The following is a 23,636-nucleotide window of genomic DNA, read 5'->3' as shown; positions in this document are numbered from 1 at the left end:
GGCCCTGAGGCTGGGAAGTGCCTGGTGCATTTGAGGACCAGCAGAGAAGTCGGCAGTGTTGCAGAACCTCAGAGACTGAGAGGGAGAGAGGGCTGTGACCTGGGAGAGGAGATGGGGACAGGACGGGGAAGGACCTTGGGGGTCTGGCTGAAGACCCAGGAGTGTCTTGTTTCAAAAGCAAGGCTGGGGGATGCCTGGGTGGCTCAGTGGTTGAGGGTCTGCCTTGAGCTCAGATTGTGATCCCTGGTGTGGGGATTGAGTCCCACGTCGGGCTCCCTGACAGAAACATAGACAGCGGGAGAAGCAGACTCCTTGCAGGAGCCTGATGTGGGACTTGATCCTGGGACCCTGGGATCACGATCTGAGCTCAAGGCAGACCCTCAACCACTGAGCCGTCCAGGTGCCCCACCAAGGAGGGATTCTGAGCAGAGGAGGGAGAGACTTAGATCAGAGATTTGACTCAGGTGTTCACAGGCTCCCTGGGGCTTCTTGTGGGAAAGAGAATGGGGTGGAGGAATGGGAAAGGAAGCAGGGAGATGATAAGGAGTCTACTGTGGTGATCCAAGCAGAGACAAGGCAAGGGTGGACAGAGCTAGAGTGGGGCGTGGCAGCAGGAGAAAATGGCTGGTCTGTATATACTTTTTAAAAGATTTATTTATTTGGGAGAAAAAGAAAAAGCACACACAGTGGGGGAGGAGGCAGAGCAAGAGGGAGAGTCTTAAGCATACTAGGCTTAAGCAGGCTCCACATGGGGTTGGATCTCATGACTCTGAGATCATGATCTGAGCAGAAACCAAGAGTCCAGCACTTAACCAACTGCGCCACCCAGGCAGCCCCCATTTATATTTTTAAGATGGAACTAACAGAATTTCCTAAACTGGATGTGGGGTGTGAAGACAAAGAGGAGGCAAGGATTGACCTATTTGCCCACACAGCTGGAAGGATGGAGGTGCCATTAATTGAAATGGGGATGACTGTGGGGGCAATCAGGTTTAGGAAGATCAGAAGCTTAGGTTTGGATATTTAAATTTGAGAGGCCTGTTAATATGGCAACATCATGGGACACCTGGGTGGCTCAGAGGCTGAGCGTCTGCCTTTGGCTCAGGGAGGAATCTCGGGTCCTGGGATCGAGTCCGCTTCTCCCTCTGCCTATGTCTCTGCCTCTCTCTCTGTGTCTCTCATGAATAAATAAATAAAATCTTCAAAAAAATACGGCAACATCACTTATCTGTATTTATTTGTTTACTTATTGTCATCCCCCCACCATGTGAGCCATTTGAGAACCAATCCTGCTTATCACGCTCAGCACTGTATTGCCAGCATCCAAGAGCAATTCCGGCACACCACAGATGCTCAATAAGTGTTTGTTGAATGAATGAAGATTGACAAGTCCCCAAATTCTTTTATCTTCCAGGTCAGCCAGTATCAATTCCAATCTACCTAACTCTCATGTGCATTTTGTGAATCCTCCAGGTCTGGATTCAAATGTCCTCCTTTTCTGCAAAGCCTGCCCTGACTACTGTTTGACATTCCAGCTCATGCTTAATTTTTCTTTTTTTCTTTTTTATGCTTAATTTTTCTCCATAACACTTACCACCCTGGCATACGTACTTCCTACGACTCTGTTACCTTCCTTCACCAGAAGGTAGTTCCAAGCGGGCAGGAATTTTTGCCTATCTTGTTTAGTGCCAATGGGTAATAAAACATGATCTGGCACACAGTAGGCGTTTAATAAATACTTGCTGAATTTGTGTTGCTGACCGGGAAGACACGTTCCAGGCCCGAGCAGGTTAAGGCTTGAAGGCGAGACCCCGCCTTATGAATCATTCATGACCTGGCCCCGCCCACACGCAGAGGACGCGCGCGCTCACGCGGGAGAGAGGACGCGGCGCGTACCTGAGCTGAAGGCGCGGCAGGGGAAGTGGGCTCTGCGCAGGCGCCGAACTCCCCGACGCGGGTCTCAGCGATTTCTGGTTAGGAGGTGCGCGCGCGCGCGAGAGGGCGGCGGCGGCGGCGCAGTGCGCAGGCGCGGCAGGCAGTGCGCAGGCGCTGGGGGAGGGCGGGCTGAGGCAGCTGAAGCAGCGGCGGCGGCGGCGGCGGCGGAGGCTCGGGCAGAGGGGCGGGAGCTGAGGCGGGAGCGGACGGGCTGGTGGGCGAGCGAGAGGCGGCGGAATGGTGGACTACCACGCGGCGAACCAGTCGTACCAGTACGGCCCCAGCAGCGGGGGCAATGGCGCCGGCGGCGGGGGAAGCATGGGCGACTACATGGCCCAGGAAGACGACTGGGACCGGGACCTGCTGCTGGACCCGGCCTGGGAGAAGCAGCAGCGCAAGGTGCGCGGCCCGCGGGCCGGACGGGCCCAAGGGGGGGCTTCCCAGGGAGGTTGGGGCGCTGGAAGGGGGTTGGAGGTCTCGAGAGGGAATTGGAGGGTCCGTGATGGGAATCGGGGGTCAGGAGAAGGAATTGGCGGGACCGGGAAGGGGTTTGTAGTCCTGAGAAGAAACTGTAGAACTTGAGCAAGGAATTGGGAGTCTGAAAAAAATAATTGGCGGCCGAGTAGGGAATATGGAAGTCAAAAACAACGACAACAAAAAAAAACCCCAAAACCAAAAAACGAAATCAGCCCGATGGAGGAATTGGAGGGCCTGGGCGGGGAACTGGGGGAAACCGAGATGCTTGGAGACTCTAAAATGGAATTGGGGTCTGAGGCGGGATGGAAGGGTCAGAGGATGGTTGGGGGTGCGGAGACGAACGGAGGAGTCTGGAATTTATGGGCCAGGATGGAATTGATGTTTGGGGGAGCCTGAGGAGGGGCTGAGAGGTGGAGGGGGTTATTTGGAGTGCAGAAAGCTCTGAAGAACCTTGGGGTTGGGGGAGTTCTAAAGGGGGTGGAGAAGTCTGAGGATGGAGTAGGGGGGTACTAAGAAAGGGATGTGGAGTCTGACGAGTAGTGGGGGGACCTGGGAGACTTGGAAAAGGAGAGGGGCAGAGGAAAGAAGTGGGTGTGAGACTGGGGTGTGGGGGGCGAGGGGGGGCAGGGGTGCAAATGAAAGAAGTTACGGAGTCGTAAGAAGTGTTTGAAGAGATTTATTTGGGGTGTCCTGTTCTGAGTGGGAGGCGGGAGGAGTAAGAGGAATTGATGGAGGGATGCAGAGGGAACCTGGAGAGTTTTGAAGAGGGGATTCTGAAGAACTGATGGACGGTTGAAAAGCTCAGCCAAGGGTTTGGAGGAGCCTAAGGAAAAGGTAGTGTGGAAAAGGTGAGCATCCTGGAGAGAAAGAATGGGAGCGGCGGAATGGCGGGTAATGAGGGAGATTAGGAAAATGAAAGTCGTTGGGAAGGCAGTGTGTGATGGATGGACTGAGAAAGGAATCTGGGGGGGAGGGCTTCTAGAGGTACAGTCGCAGGACTACAGAGTGTGTTTGGGGGTGGGGGACAGGGAGAGGGTCAGGGAAGAATTGTGTCTTTTTTTTTTTTTTAATTTTTATTTATTTATGATAGTCACAGAGAGAGAGAGAGAGAGGCAGAGACACAGGCAGAGGGAGAAGCAGGCTCCATGCACCAGAAGCCCGATGTGGGATTCGATCCCGGGTCTCCAGGATCACGCCCTGAGCCAAAGGCAGGCGCCAAACCGCTGCGCCACCCAGGGATCCCAAGAATTGTGTCTTTGGTGGGGTGGGGGGTGAATGGACCCTGAAAGCAGGGTCTGTTCTCAGGTGGCATGTTGGGGTGTGGAAGCTGCTTAGCGGGGGAACCACAGCAGTGAAAAAGGAGACCAAGAGGAGTGGGAGGCCCAGAGAAGGTGTGTGTGTGTGGGGGGCTCTCCAGTGATAGAAGAGAGGGTTTGTGTGCAGAAAGAGCTAAAGAAAGGAGCGTGTTGAGTGGATGTGTGTGTTTGGGGAGGTGGTTTAAAGTGTGTGAAGAGAGTGGGAGGTACTCGAAGTTAGAAGCTTTTAATACGTTCAGGAGATCTGAATTTTCTTCCCAGATTTGTCACTAATCAGTTTTGTGGTCCTGGGGCAAGACCCTGCCTTCCTCTCTTAGTACAGGTCTGTCATCTGTAAAATGAGGGTGGGGGGTGTGGAAGGAGACCCTTCTGCGAGGCCTACAGAAGTGGATGTGTATGGTATTGGGACTTAGGGAGGGCGGATTTGGTGGAACTTTCTCAGGAACATGGGGCAGACTCAAGGGGTTTGAGTGAGAGCAGGAGTGTGACTGGAAGCCTCTTAAGGGTATGAATTGGTACCCTGGGGGCCCAAGTGCAGAGTGCCCAGTGCGGAGGGGAAGGGTGAAAGGGGCAGCTGTTCCAGGGCGGCCTGGGGTGGGGCCTGGCAGGACCTTTGGTAAATTCCCAAGCTCTGCTTGAATTTCCTCATCAGGAGTGGGGGAGTGGCAGGTTGGTGGTGGTGTCCTTCTCCTTATCTCCACCTATCTCAGGGTCGCCAGGTTGAGATGATCTGATGTGAAAATGCTTTTTGAGGGGAGAAGATCTAGACTGTAGTCCCAACAAGAATTTGTTGCCTGAGGCCTTGCCAGGGTGGCAAAGGTTAAGAGTTGCCAAGACACTTGGAAAGTTGGGAGGGGAACAGGGGGCCATGGGGTTGTTGTTGAGTATTTTTGGGATCTGACTTCTCCAGCTCCAAGTGCTTGGGAGAATGAGGCTTTTTCTGTCAGGTGGTGGGAAGAGGGGGGAAACCTTCCTTTTCCCTCCCTTCCTGTCTTCTACGCCTCCCCAGGTGACTCCTTTTGCTAGCTCATTTCCACTCCCTTCTGGGAGTTAGGGTGTGTGCTCCTTCGTGGTTAAGTCTCCCTTACGCACAGGGTGAGGCCAGAGCACCATTCAGGCCCTGGGTGGGAACGAGGACTCACCAGAACCCCAAGGCCCTGCCTGCTGTGTATTATTTTTCCCTCTTCCCTTCCTCAAGGACCAGGCAAGGTTGAGGGAAAGGGTGGCTCACAGTGTTCTCTAATACAAGCCGCTTTCAGTTCTCAATAAGGGTCAGATTCTAGCATGTCCTGCTTTATACCTACCGCAGCAAATATTTACACATAGCTGTTCTTTGGGGGAAAATATTGCTTCACCGCTGTGCACTTTCCTATTATGGAATAGGGATCCTTTATGAAATGGGGGAAGGAATGGTGGAAAGGAACATGTACACGAATTTGTACTGTTCTTTTCCTTCTAAGAAGAACTCCCCCCACCCCTCAAACAGTCTGGGTGAGTTTTTCTGCATTACAGTGTCGCTTAAGTGAATGACAGGTTGTCCTTCTTGCCTTGCTGAGCCATTGGTACACGGAGAGTGAGTGGTAGTCCTGTGAGTATCTTGTGCACACTCACTTATCCTGAAAATCTGTTTCCAGGATCACTGCAGTCCCGTAAAGTGCTTGGAGTTGTATTCCAAGTTCCAGGAATTAGGCCAGGGTTGGTTTGAGTCAGGGTGTATGTAGCATCTGATGGTTCTCACTTTGACCTGAAGCCATTTGCTCTGACTTCTAGGGACCCTTGTAACCAACCTGCTAAGTAGGTTATAGAACAGTTCTGACGTGGAAGGCCCTGAGTGTCCTCCTGGGAGATAGGAGAAGGACTGGCCTGGGTTTTGAGTAAATGCTCCAGCAAGTACAGTTCTCTGCCACAGTTCCTTTTCCCAGCGTCTGAGAAGGTCCTGGGTAGCCTTGGTATTATTCCTTGCTCTCCTGGACAGGAGCTGTCTCTTCTTAGCTCCTTCAGATGGATCCCCTCTCAACATAGCAAGAAGGATCGATCGCCTCCTTCGCTAAGCTTGCTTGTTCCTTGAAACATCACTGTTTGCAGGGCCTCAGGTTAGATCCCTGACCTTTAGCTTGGGCTCTATCAAGGGTGAGTTAATTATTTGAAAGTTCTGATGGTTCATTTTTCTCCAGGTTTTTTTTTTTTTTTTAAAGCCTGACAATAGGGGCCTCAAAGTAGCCATCTGTTATTTTGTTCCATTACTGTAATTGCTTTCCTCTTGGGTTCTGGCTAAGATTGACAGGTCCTTAGCGGCTTTCAAAATTAAATAATATACCTAAAAAAAATTAATAGTAATTTTTAAAAACCCCATCAAACTTAATTATCATCTAGAAGTAAGACTATAAATATGAGAGGGGGACAGCTATACTCAGGAGAGGGATAGAGAAAGCTACTTGGCTACTAGCACTATTCCCTCCCCAATCCCTGAAAACGTGTCTTAGAACATGGCTTTCTTTCCTGGTGACTGCCAAAGAGGTGAGGTCTGGGAGGGTGGCCTGGGAGTAACTGCACCCCTTGTAGCCATTCACACTTGTTCTGTTGAGAGTTGGTACCATGAAATGGGAGCGGTGCCTGTTGTTTCATCTAATCCTAGGCGGTCCCGGGCGGCAACCCAGAATTGCCCTCTGCGTTTTGAAACACCCTCCCTGGTTCCGGCTTCCAAGACCAACAAGGAGGCTAGTTAGCTAAGCTACCTGGCGGCAGGGAGCTGACTCATTCTTGGGTTGGAACTGGTGGTAGATGGTTTTATTTAAGGGCAGCTGATTGCCTGGCCTCAATTGGGCTTCATTGTGGCGAAAGTTTGGTGAGCACGTTGGAGGAAACAACCCAGGAAATGAAGGGCAGTGCTATAGTATCCTGGCGAATGCCCTTGCTGCCAGGGAGATCAATTAAGACACAGGGTGGCACTCTCAAAAAGTCTTCTTAATCAGATTTCAGGACAACAGGGACAAGTGTGGAAGGGACAAGTGTGGATTCTAGTGTTAAGCCTCTGGGATGGGGACTTATGTCATTTATTTATTTATTTAAACTCTGGGATGGGGACTTCTGTCATTTATTTATTTATTTATTTATTTAACCCCCCCCCTTTTTTTTTTTTTTAGAATTTTATTTATTCAGAGAAAGAGAGAGACACACATAGGCAGAGGGAGAAGCAGGCTGTATGCAGGGAGCCCTGTGTGGGACTTGATCCCAGGTCTCCAGGATCACGCCCGGGGCCAAAGGCAGATGCTCAGCCGCTGAGCCACCCAGGCGTCCCGACTTTTGTCATTTAAATGTAGACTTCATTTGGGGCACCTGGGTGGCTCTGTTAGTGAAGGGGCTGCCTTCAGCTCAGGTCATTATCCTGGGGTCCTGAGATGGAGCCCCTCCATAGGCTTCCTGCTCAGCGGGCAGCCTGCTCTTCCTTCTGCCTCTGCCCTTCCACCTGCTCATGATCTCTCTCGAATAAATAAATAAATAGATAAAATCTCTAAATGTAGACTGCAGTCCTGGTGGACTTTGGCCAGACAGCACTGTTTTTCAGAGTTACCCTGAGTGATAGTACAAGTTACCTGGCAGTGCTGTCTAGCAGATGACAGAAGAGAGAATGGAATAAAAAAAGAATTGATTTGAGAAGGCTGAAGGAATTTCTAAGACTGTTGAGGTGGACACCTTCAGCTTGTGCTGTATTGATTTGTAGTGTGCTAGGAATTGTACAAACCTTTGACCAGATCTTAAGGCTTCTTAAAACAAGGATTCCCTGCTGCTTCTGTTTTTTTTGGGGGAGGGGAGGAAAGGAGAAGGGCAAAAATAATTAGGGAACACCTGTTTGTCCCAGGATCACTTGCTCAGGTTTTCTGAATAGCCAAAATATCGACATGTTTCTCTCTTCTCTGGCATGTAGTATATTCTAGACCAGTGTCTTGCTCAGCTTTGTCCCTGTTTCCTTCGCTTAGTGATGTCCAAGGTCTCATCTCATCTCATCTCATCTCATCAGTCAGGTTCAGGTCCCTTCCCCCAGATTCCCTTCCACTGCCTTTATTTATGGATTTATTTTACAGAATAACAAAACACTCCTGTTACCAGGTTCAAATTCCTCTCCTCCCCTTTTCTTTTTTCATGGAAATGGAAGGCAAGCGACAGCTGGTTGGTCATTCAGTGACTGTGGTAATTGAAACACCTACGAAAGGGAAAGAAAGGTAGGCAGACGGAAGTTTCTACTTGAGCGGATGCAAATTTTGTCATCCATGGAGGTTTGAAAGACGTCTTTATATCATGGGTGGTGTGAGAGCTCAAGACAGTCTCCTTTAGGATGAGTTTAAAGTTTAAAACATCAAAGCACAGTTACAAGGAAACTTAGTTTTACAGTGTTGGCAGTCAAGGCGCCAGAATTTGTTATAAAGTGTCTGAAAGTGGCACACTAGCACTTGCTTTGTTTCAAGAAGGTTTATGAGTTACATTTTAGTCAGTGTTCCAGGTATCAAGGAGTATGTAAGGGTCAGTGAATCAAAAGAAACAATCATATTAAATTCCGGACTCTGTAAAGAACGATCTTATTGGGGATCCCTGGGTGGTGCAGCCGTTTAGCACCTGCCTTTGGCCCAGGGCGCGATCCTGGAGACCCGGGATCGAATCCCACGTCGGGCTCCCGGTGCATGGAGCCTGCTTCTCCCTCTGCCTATGTCTCTGCCTCTCTCTCTCTCACTGTGTGCCTATCATAAAAAAAAAAAAAAAAAGATCTTATTTGGGTGCGGGGGGGGGGGTCGGTAGGAGGAGAAGGATCTTGCATCCCCCAGAAAGTGAAATCTTTCAATGGGCACGGGTGTCTTTACATCAGTGCTGGGAAAGTTTTATCCAAGTAGCAGTCTGCCTGGGATTATAAAAATCTCTGAGACATTCGCCTTGGTGTTGTGCCTTTTTTGGTTGTGGTGTTCTTTCACGTCCCTTCCCCCTCCCCCTTCCTTTGTAAACAATCGATGCATTAACTTGGAATGTCCAGGGAAAGTTTTGAAAAGCTGGTTGGTGTAACTTGGTTGCCTTCTCTTTAGTCGGAGCTGCAGTTACTCTGGGAGAAGCCATTGGTCTTTTTCTTGGGCATAATTTATTGAAGAGTTATTGGAAAGCCAGTGGATTGAGTTTATTGGAGATTTGATATTTGCCACCTATTTCTGTGCTGGCTCCTGCCTTCCTGGGATGAGCCCCATCTCCCCAATAGTGAAGGCCCATCCTGAATTTCCGGAAAAGACAGTGGTTCCCCATCCAGAGCAGCATTCCCCCTCATCCCTCAAAATCCTTGCTTCTGTGATTTAGCTCCCTGTTTCCTAAACTTCAGCCATTTGTGACTTTTCCATGCCCATTTTTACTTTTATAAAGTTAATTTGTCTTCAGTTTTAAAAGGAAAAGTTATATAAGTATGATAAATGAAAAAGTCAGCCTCCCTGGCCATAAATAGAAGGAAACTGGGAAAATAAACATGCTGAAAACAAAACTGATGTCGTTAAATTCCAGCTAGGTGTTATTCCTGCTGAAGGCTCTGGGCCTGAGCTCTGCTCCGTTTGTTAAAAAGAGAATTTGGCAAGTATTAGTGAAGTGCTAAAGACCCACAGTGCCAAGCAGAGACTTTCTCTTTGAAGTAATTAGAAGGTTTACAAGAGAATCAAAGGAATAACCTCACAGTGATTTGAGGATTAATGTAGGATATGAATAACCCTTAAAATCTCCCATATGTGCCTGCCACTCTTGGAAAAAACTATCTCATTTGACCCTGGAAAGATTCCATGAGAGTCAGAGCAGAGTGACTTACCCAGGAACACACTGCCTATCCTGCTTGCCCTATGTCCCACATATCACTCAAAATTGGATGACTCTGGATATATCTTTGCTTTCTTTTTTCTTTTTTTTAAATAAAAAAATGATTTTATTTATGTATTAGGGAGAGAGAGAGCTCTCATGCACACAAGCAGGGGGAGCAGCAGGGAGAGAGAGAAGCAAACTGCTCACTGAGCAGGGAGCCCAATGCAGGGTTCAATCCCAGGACCAAAGGTAAAAGGTAGATAGATGCTTAACTGACTGAGCCACCCAGATGCCCTATCTTTGCTTTCAACTGTTAGGTTTTGTTTGTTTGTTTGTTCTTTTTAAGACTCCAGTTTTCGTACACATACACTCTGGAAGTTTGGCTGCCCCCCCATGAATACAGTGCTATGCTGTTTGGGTATTTGAATCTGAGATCCTGAGAGGAAAGCAGTGCCCTCCTGCCGTTAAGAAAGGCTTATTTAAATGTTTTTCTTCCAAATATCAGAGCAGAACAGATTCTTTGTTTTCCAGTGGAACCATCCACACAGGGCAAGAGTAGTTGAAAGTGGCAGTTACTACTCGCCCAGCACAATGAAGTCATCTTGGGAAATATCGTTGACGGTGTTGAAATGATTGAAAGGGATGCTAGAACACCAGCAATACAATAGCATTTGTGTCTTCAGCTTCGGGCAGGAATAAAGAAGACATTGTGGTTTGTTTTATGCTTTTTAAAGTTTCCCCCCCAAAGGTGTGGGTCTGAGTGATGTCTGTCACTGGCTTTCTAGTGGGTTTTTCTTTTCATCTTCTCCCCCTCCCCGATGGCTGTTGACAGTGGGTGGAAGCCACATTCTAGGTGGATGGGAGGCAGTGCGGAAGGCAGGCAGTCGGCTTTGCTCCTTGTTCTCCATGTGTGAGAACAGTCTGGTTTTTTAATCTCCAAAAACCCTAAGATTAAGAGTTTTCATGTCATACCTCCTGAACAATAATGACTGATTTAAAAATGTCTTAATCATCAGCCATCCAGGCTGGAGGCACAACAGGAAGTAGTATGAGTGCATTTCTTTTCTTTTTTAAATACGTATTTCATTTCGATGGCCAAGAAGGCCAATTTGCGAGTAGAAGAAATGTCACCGGTGGAAGCTTGAAGGTGATTCAACAGCCAGCCTTGCTGGGAGGTTGTTTGAGGGACTGTCACTCTAGGAGGCTTGGTGGGTCTTCAGCTTGTGTTATTGAAATGATAGGCCTTCTTTCACCAAGTGCCAAGGCAGTGCTGGAAGCCTCCTTCTGTCAGGGTCATTGTCCTAGTCCGTGTGTGTGTGTATGTGTGTGTGTGTATAATAGTCAGCATATGAGTGCCCTATGATCTGTCTACATCTGGGTGTGAGTAAAAGGTATTTAGTTGATATCACCATGGGAACTGAGTCGCCTATTTATTGTTTTGGGGAGTGCCTCCACACCAGAGGCAGCACTAATGTTGGAATGTTGGGCTCTTGGGCAGAAATATGATGCCAACTGATTTCCTAGGAAAATATCCAGGGGCATGGTGGCCATGCTGGGTAGGTGGACGAGGAGCCTCTGTTGTGCAGGAATCACAGGAATCACACCGACCAGTCTGGTCCCTCTTATGGATGAGGGGTGGAGGTGTGTGTTTGTGCAGGAGAAAGAAGGAAAAGCTTACAGCATGAAAGCCCCTGTTGGCTTTGTGGCTGGGACGTGTGCTTTTTCTCTAGGCATTTAGAGTTGGAATTTCAGCTATGTGACTTCTTAATAGCAGGGCAGAATGTGCCTGCATCTTTTGCCTGCTTTCACAAACACTGACAAATTAAAAAGAACTCTAAAGTTTCCAGCAAATCCCAAGTGCGGTTCATTCCATGATAACATTAAAAAAAAAAAAAAAAATCCACATCCTTCCTACCCCAGCTCCGACAGTAAATAAACTTTTTTCTCCCTGTTGCTTCCCCCTCTTTCCTTTAAGGAATTGAATATCTTTACAGTAAACTCTGAGTCTGATGAAAATTTTAAACATTTTTTACAAAGTGCTTATTTGGCTCCTGCCACCGCCATAGATTGTGTTTGGAAGTGTCAGGTTGTCTTTGCTTTTGGTTTAAAAAATATATATATTTTATTTTTTTAGTTTTATTGGTTAGTGGGCACCTGAGTGGCTCAGTGGTTGAGCATCTGCCTTTGACCCAGGTTGTGATCCCGGGTCCTGGGATCGAGTGCCACATCAGGCACCCCGCAGGAAGCCTGCTTCTCCCTCTGCCTATGTCTCTGCCTCTCTCTGTGTCTCTCTCATGAATCAGTAAAATCTTAAAAAAATAATTTTATTGGTCTGTATGATCTAGTTCTGGCTTATGATATAAAATCAGCTTCAAAATTCAAAATGTCTGGAAGCAGCTGGTTTTCCAGGCTGGTTCAAGGGCAGTCTGATTGATGAATCAACCCTTCTTACAGGCGGGGTCTGCTAACCAGTCCTGGAAGGTATCCAGACAGTAAACATCACCGGGATTGTGAGGCTTCTTTTCTTTTCTTTTCTTTTCTTTTCTTTTCTTTTCTTTTCTTTTCTTTTCTTTTCTTTTCTTTTCTTTCTTCTTCTCTTCTCTTCTCTTCTTTTTTCTTTTCTTTTCGGGGGGGGGGTGGATGTGGGGAGTCATTTGAGCTATGCTGCCAAGCCTGGTAGGATTTGGCTTTCTGTAAAACAGAAAGGTCTGTATCAAGATGTCTTTTTCAAAGATGTCAGGCCTGTAGTCATCCAGAGCTGTGTCTGCTGGGTACAGTAGGAGGAAATACCTAGACGGGTTTGGGGGGCCTTCTTGACCATTTTGGAAACTTTTTGTAATTTTCTTTAACTCACACAAAGACGATCCGCAGAAAAGAATTTGATCCATTGAGAGCTGCAATCCATTTTAGGGATGGTGGGTTAAGGGATCCTGGCCCAAAGCTGCATCAAGGAGTGGCACTCAGCTCTTACCTGCTGCCCAGAAACAGCTTAGAGATTCAGAGGCAACAAGCTTTGATCTTAAAAACAGAAGACTCAAAGTGCATTCAGTTCTCTTTGCAGCTACCTTAGACTTGGGAAAGTTCTGGGCCTCTTTAATAAACAACCACAAAGCAATTCTTGCCAAATACGGCCTGCTCCAGGGCCACAGGGTTAGCTTAGGAGACAACTTTCTTGCCTAAAAATAAGTGCATGTTCCTATCAAACATTCCAAGCATTGTTTAAACATGAGACTTCTGAGTAGCAGTTCAGGCTTTGTGGGTTCAGTTATGTCAGAATGTGGGCAGTTTGGGGAGCTTGCTCCCCATTTTGGGATTGGCCAGTGGTCACCCAGGAAATCAGATGACCAAATGCAAACCATCTTCCATCTCATTTCTGTATGTTCTTGGTCTATTTATAGGCTGGTGGGGAAGACAGAGAGCAAGCATGTAAATAAAACAAGGCAATTTCAGATAGGATTGTGTGTTGTAGTGTGAATTAAATACTAATTAATAATCGCTAGTGTGTTACCCTGTGCTCAACTCTATTCTGAGTGCTTTACCTGGACTCACTTGTGTAATCCTGTGAGGTAGGTAGTATTACCTTTACAGGACAGGTGTAAAAATGGAGCCATGAAAGTTTAAGTCAGTTGTCTAGACAACAGTGCCAGGGCTTGAACCTCGAAGGTCTGGCCTTCAAGCCTGTGCTCTCATATCTACAAACACTAATCTAGTGATTGGGAATGGCTTGGGGGGAGGTGGGTGAGGGGAGTAGGGTGCAGTGCAGGTACTTTAGATCAAGAGGAAGATTTCTTTCTTTCTTTTGATTTTCTTTTTTTTTTTTTTAAGATCTTATTCATTTATTCATGAGAGACACAGAGAGAGAGAGAGAGAGAGAGGCTGAGGGAGAAGCAGGTTCCACGCAGGAAGCCCGATGCGGGACTCCAGGATCACATCCTGAGCTGAAGGCAGATGCCCAGCCATTGAGCCTCCCAGGCGTCCCTCTTTCTTTCTGTTTTATTTACTTATTTGAGAGGAGAGGAAGAACAGAGAGAGAGAGCTCTCTACCTTGCTGAGGAGAGAGCCCAATGCAGGGCTCAATCCCAGAACCCTGAGATCATGACCTGAGCCACCCAGGTACCTCCAAGAGGAAGATCCTGGAAGACAGAACATGTTGGCTGTTCCCTAAGGGATGGGAAAGAGGGAGCCAAGAGAACACTACAGGGAGGCTCTTTCAAGCAGGGGGGAAGAAAGTGTGGAGGCCATGAGGAGCAGAAAGAAGGCCAGAGTGGCCAGAGCAGGGCATGTAGAAAGGATGGTCCCAGCCAGATCTCTTAGAGCTTTTTTGTTGGAAACGGTGATGAGGCCTAGAATCTGCAGATTCAGTGCCTCTTGGACTCCCATTAGGCCAGGAATCTCCTACTTCCAGAACTCTGGCCCTGTAACCCTTTTCTCTCAGAGTCTCTGGACTGGCCAAACCAGAACTGACTTCTAAAGTGGGAACCCTGGGACGATGGAGCATTAAACTGAACAAAAGCTTCAATTATCCCTCTGCTCATTGCTGCAGTAGACACCTGTGTTTGATTAAAGCGCTGGTAACTTTTGAATCTGGAGTTTTACAGCACTGCGGGCTCATGTGGCTTTGTAGTGTCTCTCTTACAGAACTCAACTCTTACCCTCTGAACAAATTCCAGTCCCCTTCAGTCCCATCAAGAGGCTGCTTGATTTATAAAGCATCTTTGGTAAAATGTGGTTCCCTCTTTGAAGTGGGAAGCCAGGAAGCCTGATTTTTTTAACTGGCTCTTTTCCTAGGACCTCCCTTTCTCTGTAAATCCCTCTTCCATTTACTCAATATTTCCCCCTTGTTTCTCTTGGTCAGGTTGAGTTATAGCTAGCATGGTTCTAATTCAGAGAGACATACATGCAGGCTGATTGAGGCGTTCAGCCTTCCATACCCCACTGGAAGCCAATCCAGTGACATTGGATTTCATTTGGCCCATGGTTCCCCATCTGAAGGCACACCTTGTCAGACTAGTTATGTGGCTTTTACTCAGGGAGGAACAGCAACAGCTCTGGGCTATCCATAGACACTCCTGACTGTATACACAGCACTCAGCAAGAAGCTAAGTTCACAGATCATAAGGTGTCCATCGTGAATGTAGGCTGGAATTCTCTCGCCCTGCCCTTAATGCAACTCGGCTGCAGAAATCATCCCTGTTGACAATATAAAGGAGTGAATGAGTATGAAGGTGTCCTGTGGTAGCATGGCCAGCCCAGCTGCTTCAGCTGGAAAGAAGATGGTGAGGTTTCCATTCTCCTGGCAGCATACCCATGTGAACTTGTTAAATCTTTTAAGTAGCTGTATAGGAGGGGAGATAAGTGTGTGTTTATCTTTATCCTCTTAAATACAAACATAAAACCTCCCCTTTATAAAACCAGTTCAGAGTGGGAAGAAAGTGTATGGAAAATGGAAAACGTGGCCGATTATATTGAGTCCTACTCCACGTTTGGGATACAGCTGTAAGTTTCCACGGTGGGTGGCTTATTATGCATTTATGCTGAGCTGAACCTGCTCCAGGCTGTTCCTGCAGATAGAAAAGGCTTTCTTGGGGTGAAGCGGGGGAGGGGTGTGGGGTGTGTGTGGGGGAAGCTGCCTCTTTCCATCGCACTATAAAGACTTGGAGGAAGGTCTTTTGAGAGACTTCAGCAGCTGTCACTTGGGTAGCAGAATTGGGGGCTGCTGACCAAAGTGTGTCTGCATTTTATAGCCAACCAGCATGTTGTGTAACATGAGTTGGGGCTTCATGGGCCCTGGAGTCCAGCACTCAGGTAGAAACATGACCGCCAGGGCCAGACAACAACCCTCACTGGGCCCCTCTGCAGAGCAGAGCTCTGCGCCGAGCCTTTGGGGGTATGAAAGAAACCGGAGACCCAACCCATGCTCTCAAGGAGCTCACTGTGTAATTGGGGAGAAAGCAAAGCCACATGAGACGTCAGGAGGACACTAAGCGGCACACCGAAAGGCCTACAGCACTCTAGCTGTGTCCTGGGAGAGGAAAGGGGTGAATAAGGGCAGGTGGGGTCAGTCATGGAAACTTTCATAAAGGAGGTGAGTGTGCAGGAGGGGTGGGCCTTTGCCCCAGTGGTGTGCAGGTTTCTGGGAGAAGCGTTAGGGGGTCTTGTGTGCAATTGAACAGTATTCCTTAGATGTCTCTTCTGAGCAGTCCTGCCTGTTCCTTCCCCTGATGAGCACTGTCTTGTGGGGAGTTTCACATTTGAGGTACCATGTTTGGTATATCTTAACTATACCTTGGAAGCTCTGAGTAGCCAGACCCCAGGGTCTGAATCCATAGCCATTGGCAGGTCCTGTCACTTTCAGAACTATTGTAGGCAGGCTGGACCCCTCATGTGGGAGTCTGCCCTGAGTACTCTTTAAGAGGGCATTTGCTTTCAGCTTGGTGGTGGTCCCTTCAGAATAAGCGCAGACTTTAGGAAAAGGAACAGAGAGACTTGGTTCTTAGATCTAAGAGTCTCTCCAAGCCTTGTGCCTTACAGCCTCTCCGGGTGTGTGCTGCTGCGTAGTCCAGATGAGCACTCCAAGCTGGAAGAGGCAGTTCTGTATTGAGATTGCCCAAATGAATGGGGTTGACTCCTGACAGCCTGGTTGGCTTGGTGTGCCACAGTTAACATGCCATCCCTAGAATGAGGGTAGCCTGGAAGTGTTCTTCCTTGAAAGTTTATTCTTGCCTGCCAAGCTCAGCTTACAGGTGCTATTCTTTAAATAAATGCCTTAGAGCTGGCTTGTGGAACTTAAGAGTTCCCATCCCCGGAAATACTCCAGTGTGTTTAAAAAAAAAAAAAAATTCATTCAGGTGCTCATGGCCAAATGTGTGACTCAGATAGTACAGTGCCCTTGATATGCTTTTCCAAAATTGACATACTTGAGTTGCACTCTGGCCCCACTGCAAGATAAGGTTCGGGTAGCTGGCCCATGCCTCTTTCTTTGTGTGGTTTCAGGTTGGGTTTTTCTCCCTTTAGATGATGCTTGAGACCTGTGACATAGGTCAACTCATGAAAGTAAAGTAGCGGCTGCAATCATCCAGCAGAAGCTGGCTTCCATCATTCATTCATTCATTCATTCATTCATTTATTTTAAAGATTTATTTATTTATTCATGAGAGGGGGAGAGAGAGAGAGAGAGAGAGAGGGACAGGAGGAGGGAAAAGTAGGCTCCATGCCGGAAGCCTGACATGGGACTCGATCCCGGGACTCCAGGATCACCCCCTGGGCCAAAGGCAGGCTCCAAACCGCTGAGCCACCCAGAGATTCCGCCCCCCCCTTTTTTTTTGGCTTCCATCTTTTAGACTGCTGGGGGCAGGGGACCAGTAGGTTTGCTGTGGAAAGATTGGTGGGGGTGGTGAAGGTGGGAAGTGTTACCTGGAGCGAGCCAGACTTTGTAGCTTGGGCACCAGAGCACTGCTTGTGCTGTTAGGGAGAAAGTGCTGCAGACTTAGCATTAGCCGGTTTCCTTTTCTAGCTTGTTATGGCTTTGAGGCAGACTCTGCCTCATAATCGTTGAGATGCTTTCTCCTCCCACTTCTGAAAGGCTGTGATGTTAGGGAGGTGGGCTTTCTTGGTGGAGAGAACCTGGGGTTCATTGGTTGTAGTGGGAGAATGCTTGCTCTACCCATGTTTTGGGAGAGCTTTCTCAGGGAGAAGTTGCAGAATATACAGGGTCACAAAATTTCTTGCACGATCCCAGGCTCTGAGAAGAGATGCCTGCTCAGCTAGTGGGTTAACCGATAGCACCCAGCCTACCCACCAGACCAGAGAAGGCGGCTCAGATGTCACTGGGATTCAGGCTGTCTCTTGGTCCAAGCAGCTGCAAGCCTGGAGGGGGTGTTGAGAGTGCTGAAGCTCCTGTGGGAGGTGTTCCTGCACTGCCATCTCCAGGCTTGGTTCTGGCAACAGAACTGGGGGGTGGTGGAAGGTGTGTGGTGGGAAGAGGGTCAGAGCACAGCCTTTAGAGGGAGACAGACCTAGCTTCTGCACACATTCCTTCCACCCACTGGCTGTGTGACCCTGGGCAAGTGATAGGGGTTAAGCCTCAGTGTCCTCCTTTGGAAGGGGTCATCATCCTACCTCACAAGATGATTCCAGGATTCAGTGAAATAGTGTATATATAAAGCATCTGGCACAGTGCCTGGCACGCTTCTCAGAATTATTTCAGCGGCTCACCAGCCTGCATCCAGGTGGGCTCAGCTGCTTATGTCCTCTCTCTCTCTCTCTCTCTCTCTCTTTTAAAGATTTTATTTATTTATTTGACAGAGAGTGCACAAGCACAAGTAGGGAACGGCAGGAAGAGAAAGAGGGGGAAGGAGACACCTCACTGAGCTGGGAGCTCCGATGTGGGCTCCATCCCAGAACCCTGGGATCATGACCTGAGCCAAAGGCAGATGCTTTACCAGCTGAGCCACCCAAGCATCCCGCATCTTCTCTTTAAAGGAATTGAAGAGGTCTGCTGAATTGTGCAGCTCAGTGAAAACCCAGAACATGTACCCACTTTCCTCAGTCTTCTCCTAGGGAGCTCTGAACTCTGAAACCTAGCCAGCACCTTCAAAGGCCAATTCTTTGTCAAGTATCTGGGCCTCATTACCTAGGGAGGTAGCTTATTTCAGAGTTGCAAATCCTGAACAGTTTCATGTCTGGATGAGCCATAGGTAGTGCTGGCAAGGCTTTTTCATGAATAAGACAGCTTATTATTAAGTTTGGGATCAGCCCAGGGGCTCTTTCCCTAGATCCCCTTCTTGCCCTGTCCTCTTCCCTCTAAAGAAAGAAAAAAAAAAATCTTTATCCACTCAAGTTAGAAACAACCCACAGCCTCAGGTCATGCTGCTATCCCTCAACTGGTAATGATGTAGAAAGAGGAAGAGCTTCTCACTGATAACCCCAAAAATAACTTGCAGAAATGCTATCACAGGGTGTAGAGGTGTTCCAGTCATTGACCTGGAACATGGGACCTTCTAGAGCGCTTCACAGAGCCATGCTTCTTCCAGGGTTCCTTCCCCAGTGCTTCTCACTGCTTGCTCTTCCATCCTCTGTACTGCCTTCCTCCGGGGGAGCCCCCCCTTCCCGAGGTCACTTCCTGATGCCATTCCTCAACTTAGCCCCTATCCCCCCCAAAAGCAATCAAATCCATAACCTAATAAGGCAAAAGAATGAGGAGAATGTCCGCCTCCCAGCCTCTCCCCTAACAGGGCGCAGGCCGCAGCAAATTTGGAAATTGGAAAATGTTACAATGGAGGGACAACTGACGATTGGGGGAGTAGTGGGGGTGCAGGCGGACCCTGCTGGAGGGCCACCCGGTTTGCGCTTTCCAAATCTGGCCCACACACCCCTCTCGCACAGAGAAGTGTATGGAAAGGAACAGCCTGAGTCAGCCGTACCTCCTTTTGGGATTCACGGGCCAGGAGAACCTGAAGCATACATAGACAGGAAGAGTCCTCGGTGAGAGCCCCCTTGGAGGGGCACTCCTCCGTCACTACTGGGACTCACAAATCGAAACACGTTCTCCGAGATGAGCAGTTTTCTTCCCCTTGACTGTGCCAGGGTTGAATTAGCCCGGGCGTTAATTAAAACTTGTCGGCACTTAGAGTAGGGCCCCCCAGAAACCTGTCACCCCTCCTACATCATTATCCCAGGCGAATCAACCCTCTCTGACGCAGTTTCCATTCTCCACTCAGAAGGAGGAAGGGCCCCTCTCCGCCTGGGAGCCCAGGTGGAGGGGGGCTGACTGGGCCAGACCTACTTTGTTTTGGAAGGTCAAGCTTAGTAATTAACCTGAACGCTTCTGGGAGGGGGTGAAGGAGAAGGAACCAGCGCTAAAGATGTGCCAGGTCTTTCAAATTGCTAATTATCAGCAGGCATGAGGTCATCCGTAAATATATCTAATACTTTAGCTGTAATTAAGGTGCTCATTAAAAGTGCAGGGAAGTTTTTTTTTTTTTTTTTAAAGGAAAAAACACAAAAAGCCTTTGTTTCGACTTGACAGGATGGTTCAAAACAGGCGGAGGACTCAAGGCACAGGACTAGTTTCCTGCCTTAAGAACCTTTACAGGAAATCCACTGCAAACAATATTGGTGACCCTGCCAAAGAGGCAAACCTGGGGTGATGTCATTGTTCGGAGCTGTCATTGCGAGCCTGGCTTTGGGGGAGGAGGGTTGGTGGGATTGAAAAAGGAGTTTGTGAATGTGTGTGTGTTTAGCTGTCCTCAGAAGAGGCAAGTCAATTGAAAAGCAGGGCGGGGAGGGAAATCATAAGTGGGGGGTCTTTGAAATATTCTTAGCTGGGTTCAACTTCTCCAAGTTTAAAAAATTCTCTCTTGCTATTTTTGCTCCTCAAAATGCTGCTGCCTTTTTAAGAGACAGCCTTTTCTGAGCCATTCCGCATTTAGTGCTTTTCTCTATAGTGGGATTTGTGGCCCACAAGGCAGGGTGCTAAGTTCAGCACTAGGTGAACGCTGCCACTCCTCTAAGAACGAGAGGCTCCGTTGTGAAGTGTGGAAACTGAGACACAGGCCTAGTTTCGTGTGTCTGTTTTTTCCACAAAAAACATTTTGGAAAACCACCCATGCCATGAGTTGGCACCTGTAAGTTGTTAATCTTCCCATGTGCCTCCAGGAACCGTCTGGAGCATCTCTGAAAAAAGGACAAGCTTAGCATCTTGTCATTTTTCTTCTGGCTGGAAGTCTAACAGAGAGGCATAAACACAGTCTTAAAATGAAAGCAACAAAAATAAACTCAAACCAGCCCTGCATGAAGACATTAATGCAAAATATGCAAGCTGGCTTGCTATTTATACGGCAGAAGGCAGTCATAAGAAGATCCAGGCCTGGTTAAGGAGAGTTATGTCTTTTGAGGTGCTTGTTACCCAGAATTCCAAATAAACCATGGATGATTTACTCGGAGGAGGTTCTAATGCGGGGTCTCCTTTCATGTTTGCACAGTCTGGTCTCTTGATGAAAGCTCTGAAATGCTAATGCAGGATCAGGATACAGTTTGGAGTGCCCCCTGCACCTTCCTCTCCTTAGAAAACATCCTCACAGCTTTAAAAGGAAGTTTGAGGATTAAATATAAGAGCCATGTAAGTTTCCTGAGGTTCATATCCTGTGATCTGTTAGTATTCCCGTCCCCTCCCCCGCCCCCCAACTGATATTTACCCAGACACCATGTTAGGGTGGAGAGATAGCAAAGAAAACTAACCTACCTCCTCTCCTCAGAGCATTTACATTCTGGAGGGGAAAATGATCAATGAAATTAATGGCAAAAGTGAATTGGATGTTAAGGTGACGTGTACTTATGAATGTGACTTTTGGTTTACTACTCTCTCATAAATTGACCTCCGGGTGAGTCCTGAGCATTTGGTTCCTGCTGTGTGGGTTCATAAGTTCCCCAAGGCTGAGGGATCACTGTGGGATCCAGCTTTTCTTAGAACTGTCCTGGCTTGAGACACACTGCTGGAAAGAGAAGGATGTGGGCAAAAAGGATGCTTCTCTGGCCAAGGAAGCCAGAGTTGCAGTTGTCCACCATCAGTGGCATCTAGACTTTGTATGTGGGAGAAACTTCAGTGCCTCCTCAGTCTGGTCTTAAGTGAATGGGTGGAGGAGTCTAGAAGCCATAAGACTGCTGTTTTTATTTACATTGTGTGTGTGTGTCAGCTGGGGAACTGGTGGAGATCATGGTGGGGTGGTGGCAAAAACCACAGCCAGTGCCTGAGAAGATGGCTGCCCTTGGATTTGTTCGAGCTGCTGCTTGATTCTAGATCTGCCTTGGGCATCAGGAGCCATGTTTTTTTGTGGTAACCACCAGGAAGCTGAGTCCCTTGTGGCCTCAGGAAGTTGGTGAGGTTAGCACCACTTTTTGATGGGCTCGTAGCAGTCCCAGGGCTGACATCCTCATGGTTGTAGTCCTGGGATTTTGTTCTTTGGGAACACTTTGGAAATCATCCCTTGGAATGCTAGCTCACTTGCTAATTAGGTGGAAGCAAGAGTTGAGGGAAGGAGAGAGAGGCAGTTGCAGCCCAGCCAAAAATCTCAAGGCTTGATCTTCAATGTATGGAAACTTTAGCACTTTTCTGATCTTTAGTGGAAATAGCTGTTCACTCTTAGCACCAATTGGAAAGTGTGGGCAGCCGAGGGGGGTGTCATTCCTCTTGGGCCCCATAAAGCCAGTATATCCTGTTTCTAACATTTTCCTGACCATACCTTTGCCCCATGTCAGCCTCCCAGCCCCACCATTTGGTCAGAATGCCTGGAAAGAATGGCTTCGAGGTCCCCCAGGGAATTTGATGTTTCCATTCTGGAGTTTGGGGACCACAGAACACCCTCCATTCCCACCTGGGATTTCAGGTTGTCTCTGGGTCTGTGGGAGCATAGCGCAGTGGGATGGTGGCCAAAGGAAGCTGGAAGCTGAGTGGGGGTGGTTTTGTCACCCTGGGTGGGCAGTCCTGTCACTTGGGCCATTGTGAGGGGAATGGATGTGAGTGCTTCTGGTTTTCTTCTGGAGCTGAGGGACTGTGGTCCTGGATTCCATAAGGCAGGTGACAAAAACCAGTGAAGTAGCCTGGGTAGGGCTGTGGCAGACACTGTTCAGCTTCATCTGATTGTGGCCAGGTGGGAATGAGTGTCTGGGATTTCATGTTCCAAAAATTTGGAATGGAGTTTTAAGAGGCGATTAATTCAACTTAAAAAATAAATAAAATAAAATAAAATAAAATAAAATAAAATAAAATAAAATAAAATAAAATAAAATAATTAAAATAAAATAAAATAAAATAAAATAAAATAAAATAAATAAAATACAACAACTAGCAAGCTGAACAAAATGGGGCCTTTATGGCCCCTAGAGCTACCCATTTATGACCTCTGACCTTGAACATTTGCATGCTCTTGATCCTCTCTGCAGTTTCCTTCAGAAGTTCCTTCTTTCCTCTTGACTGGATTTCTACTGCTTAATCCTCTTACCAGGAAGGAGAAAATCCATTTTCTTTTGCTCCTTGTTGACAGCTCTGATAAAAGGTGGTTGAAATGAATGGCAGTGAAAGCGGGTTGCCTTATCTGTGGTGTTCCATCTTTGGGACACCCCCCCCCCTTTACCATAGCTAACAAATAGTTGGCTCCTCAAAATTCTCACCATGTACATGTTTTAGGATCTGGCTCCATGTTTCTGTGAACAAAAATAGCAGAAAGGTTTTTATTGTTTTTGTTTTAGAAGGTCCCTAACCACACTTACATACAAAGGCAGCTATTCTTGCACACACAATAACCTGGTGAACAATGCCAACGTTCAAAATTAGCTGCCAGTTCAAAATTTGCACCCAAGTGGCAGGTGTACAGAAATACTCATTTAGGAACGATCCCTTTAATTTGACTTCTGGAAGATATTGGCAATCCAGATTTTGTGAAAGAGACCAATTCTAAGATCTTTTCTTAGAAAAACCACAATGCAGCACTAATTACTGATGAGGGTTGATGGATTTCAGAAAAATGGGATGTACTTGGTGTGCAATAAATTTGTTAACTTGAAAAAATTTTTTTGACGCGGATTCCTGAAAAATTCACATAATTTTTTCTAAGCTCCAATCGAGGCTCCTGTTAATTGTATGAATGGTCCCACAGAAAAGGATCCTTGTTGAACTTTGAATTTGGACCTTCTGTCTGGGAAGAGCCAGGAAACTCTCCAGAAAGCCATCGCCCTCAACTTAACTTTTTTGGGCTCTGTTGCCTCCGCACTGGCTTGAGTATTTCCTGGCTCAATTGTTTTCTCAAGCTGGCCTTGAGTCCTTACATGTTATTTGTGTGCCTAGAAATAGCTGGAGGAAAAATGGTTGTAATGCTTTGCATTGCTCACTGCCTCTCCATGGATGGAAAGTCTCTCTGAGAGGGAAAGCACTTTCCACCCAGAAAAACAGCTGGGTGGAGGAGACTTCGTCACCCTTGTAGGCCCGTCACATCAGTCCAGCGGGGTTCTCACACTACCACAGCAAGGAGGGTGATAACGTTCTAGCTCTCCACAGATCGTCAGGCCAAGGTTCATGAGGTTAGAGACCAAGTAGGAGTT

The 23,636-nt window shown here is 47.6% G+C and overlaps 1 protein-coding gene and 1 long non-coding RNA gene across 6 annotated transcripts in view; one reads left to right on the top strand and one right to left on the bottom strand.

Moving 5' to 3' along the window:
- The first annotated feature begins 2,042 nt into the window (after positions 1–2,042).
- ACTN4 (actinin alpha 4) overlaps positions 2,043–23,636 on the top strand; it is a 73,030-nt gene continuing 51,436 nt past the window's right edge. For all 5 annotated transcript variants that reach the window (XM_049109785.1, XM_049109775.1, XM_049109780.1 and 2 more), the window contains exon 1: positions 2,043–2,334. In XM_049109785.1, the coding sequence (XP_048965742.1) occupies positions 2,173–2,334 (162 nt within the window). In that variant the 5' untranslated portion in view covers positions 2,043–2,172. The remainder of the gene's footprint in view (positions 2,335–23,636) is intronic.
- The window catches only part of LOC112645515 (uncharacterized), a 30,816-nt gene continuing 12,014 nt past the window's right edge, over positions 4,835–23,636 (bottom strand). The window contains exons 3-5 of the long non-coding RNA XR_003127106.3: positions 22,710–22,742; positions 22,447–22,584; positions 4,835–20,623 (exon numbers count right to left, since the gene is read on the bottom strand). This is a non-coding gene — a long non-coding RNA (uncharacterized LOC112645515). The remainder of the gene's footprint in view (positions 20,624–22,446; positions 22,585–22,709; positions 22,743–23,636) is intronic.

Source organism: Canis lupus, chromosome 1, assembly GCF_003254725.2.
Source record: "Canis lupus dingo isolate Sandy chromosome 1, ASM325472v2, whole genome shotgun sequence".
Taxonomy (NCBI): Eukaryota; Metazoa; Chordata; class Mammalia; order Carnivora; family Canidae; genus Canis; species Canis lupus.
The sequence above is the reverse complement of the archived record's forward strand: the minus strand, read 5'-3'. Positions and strand labels throughout refer to the sequence as shown.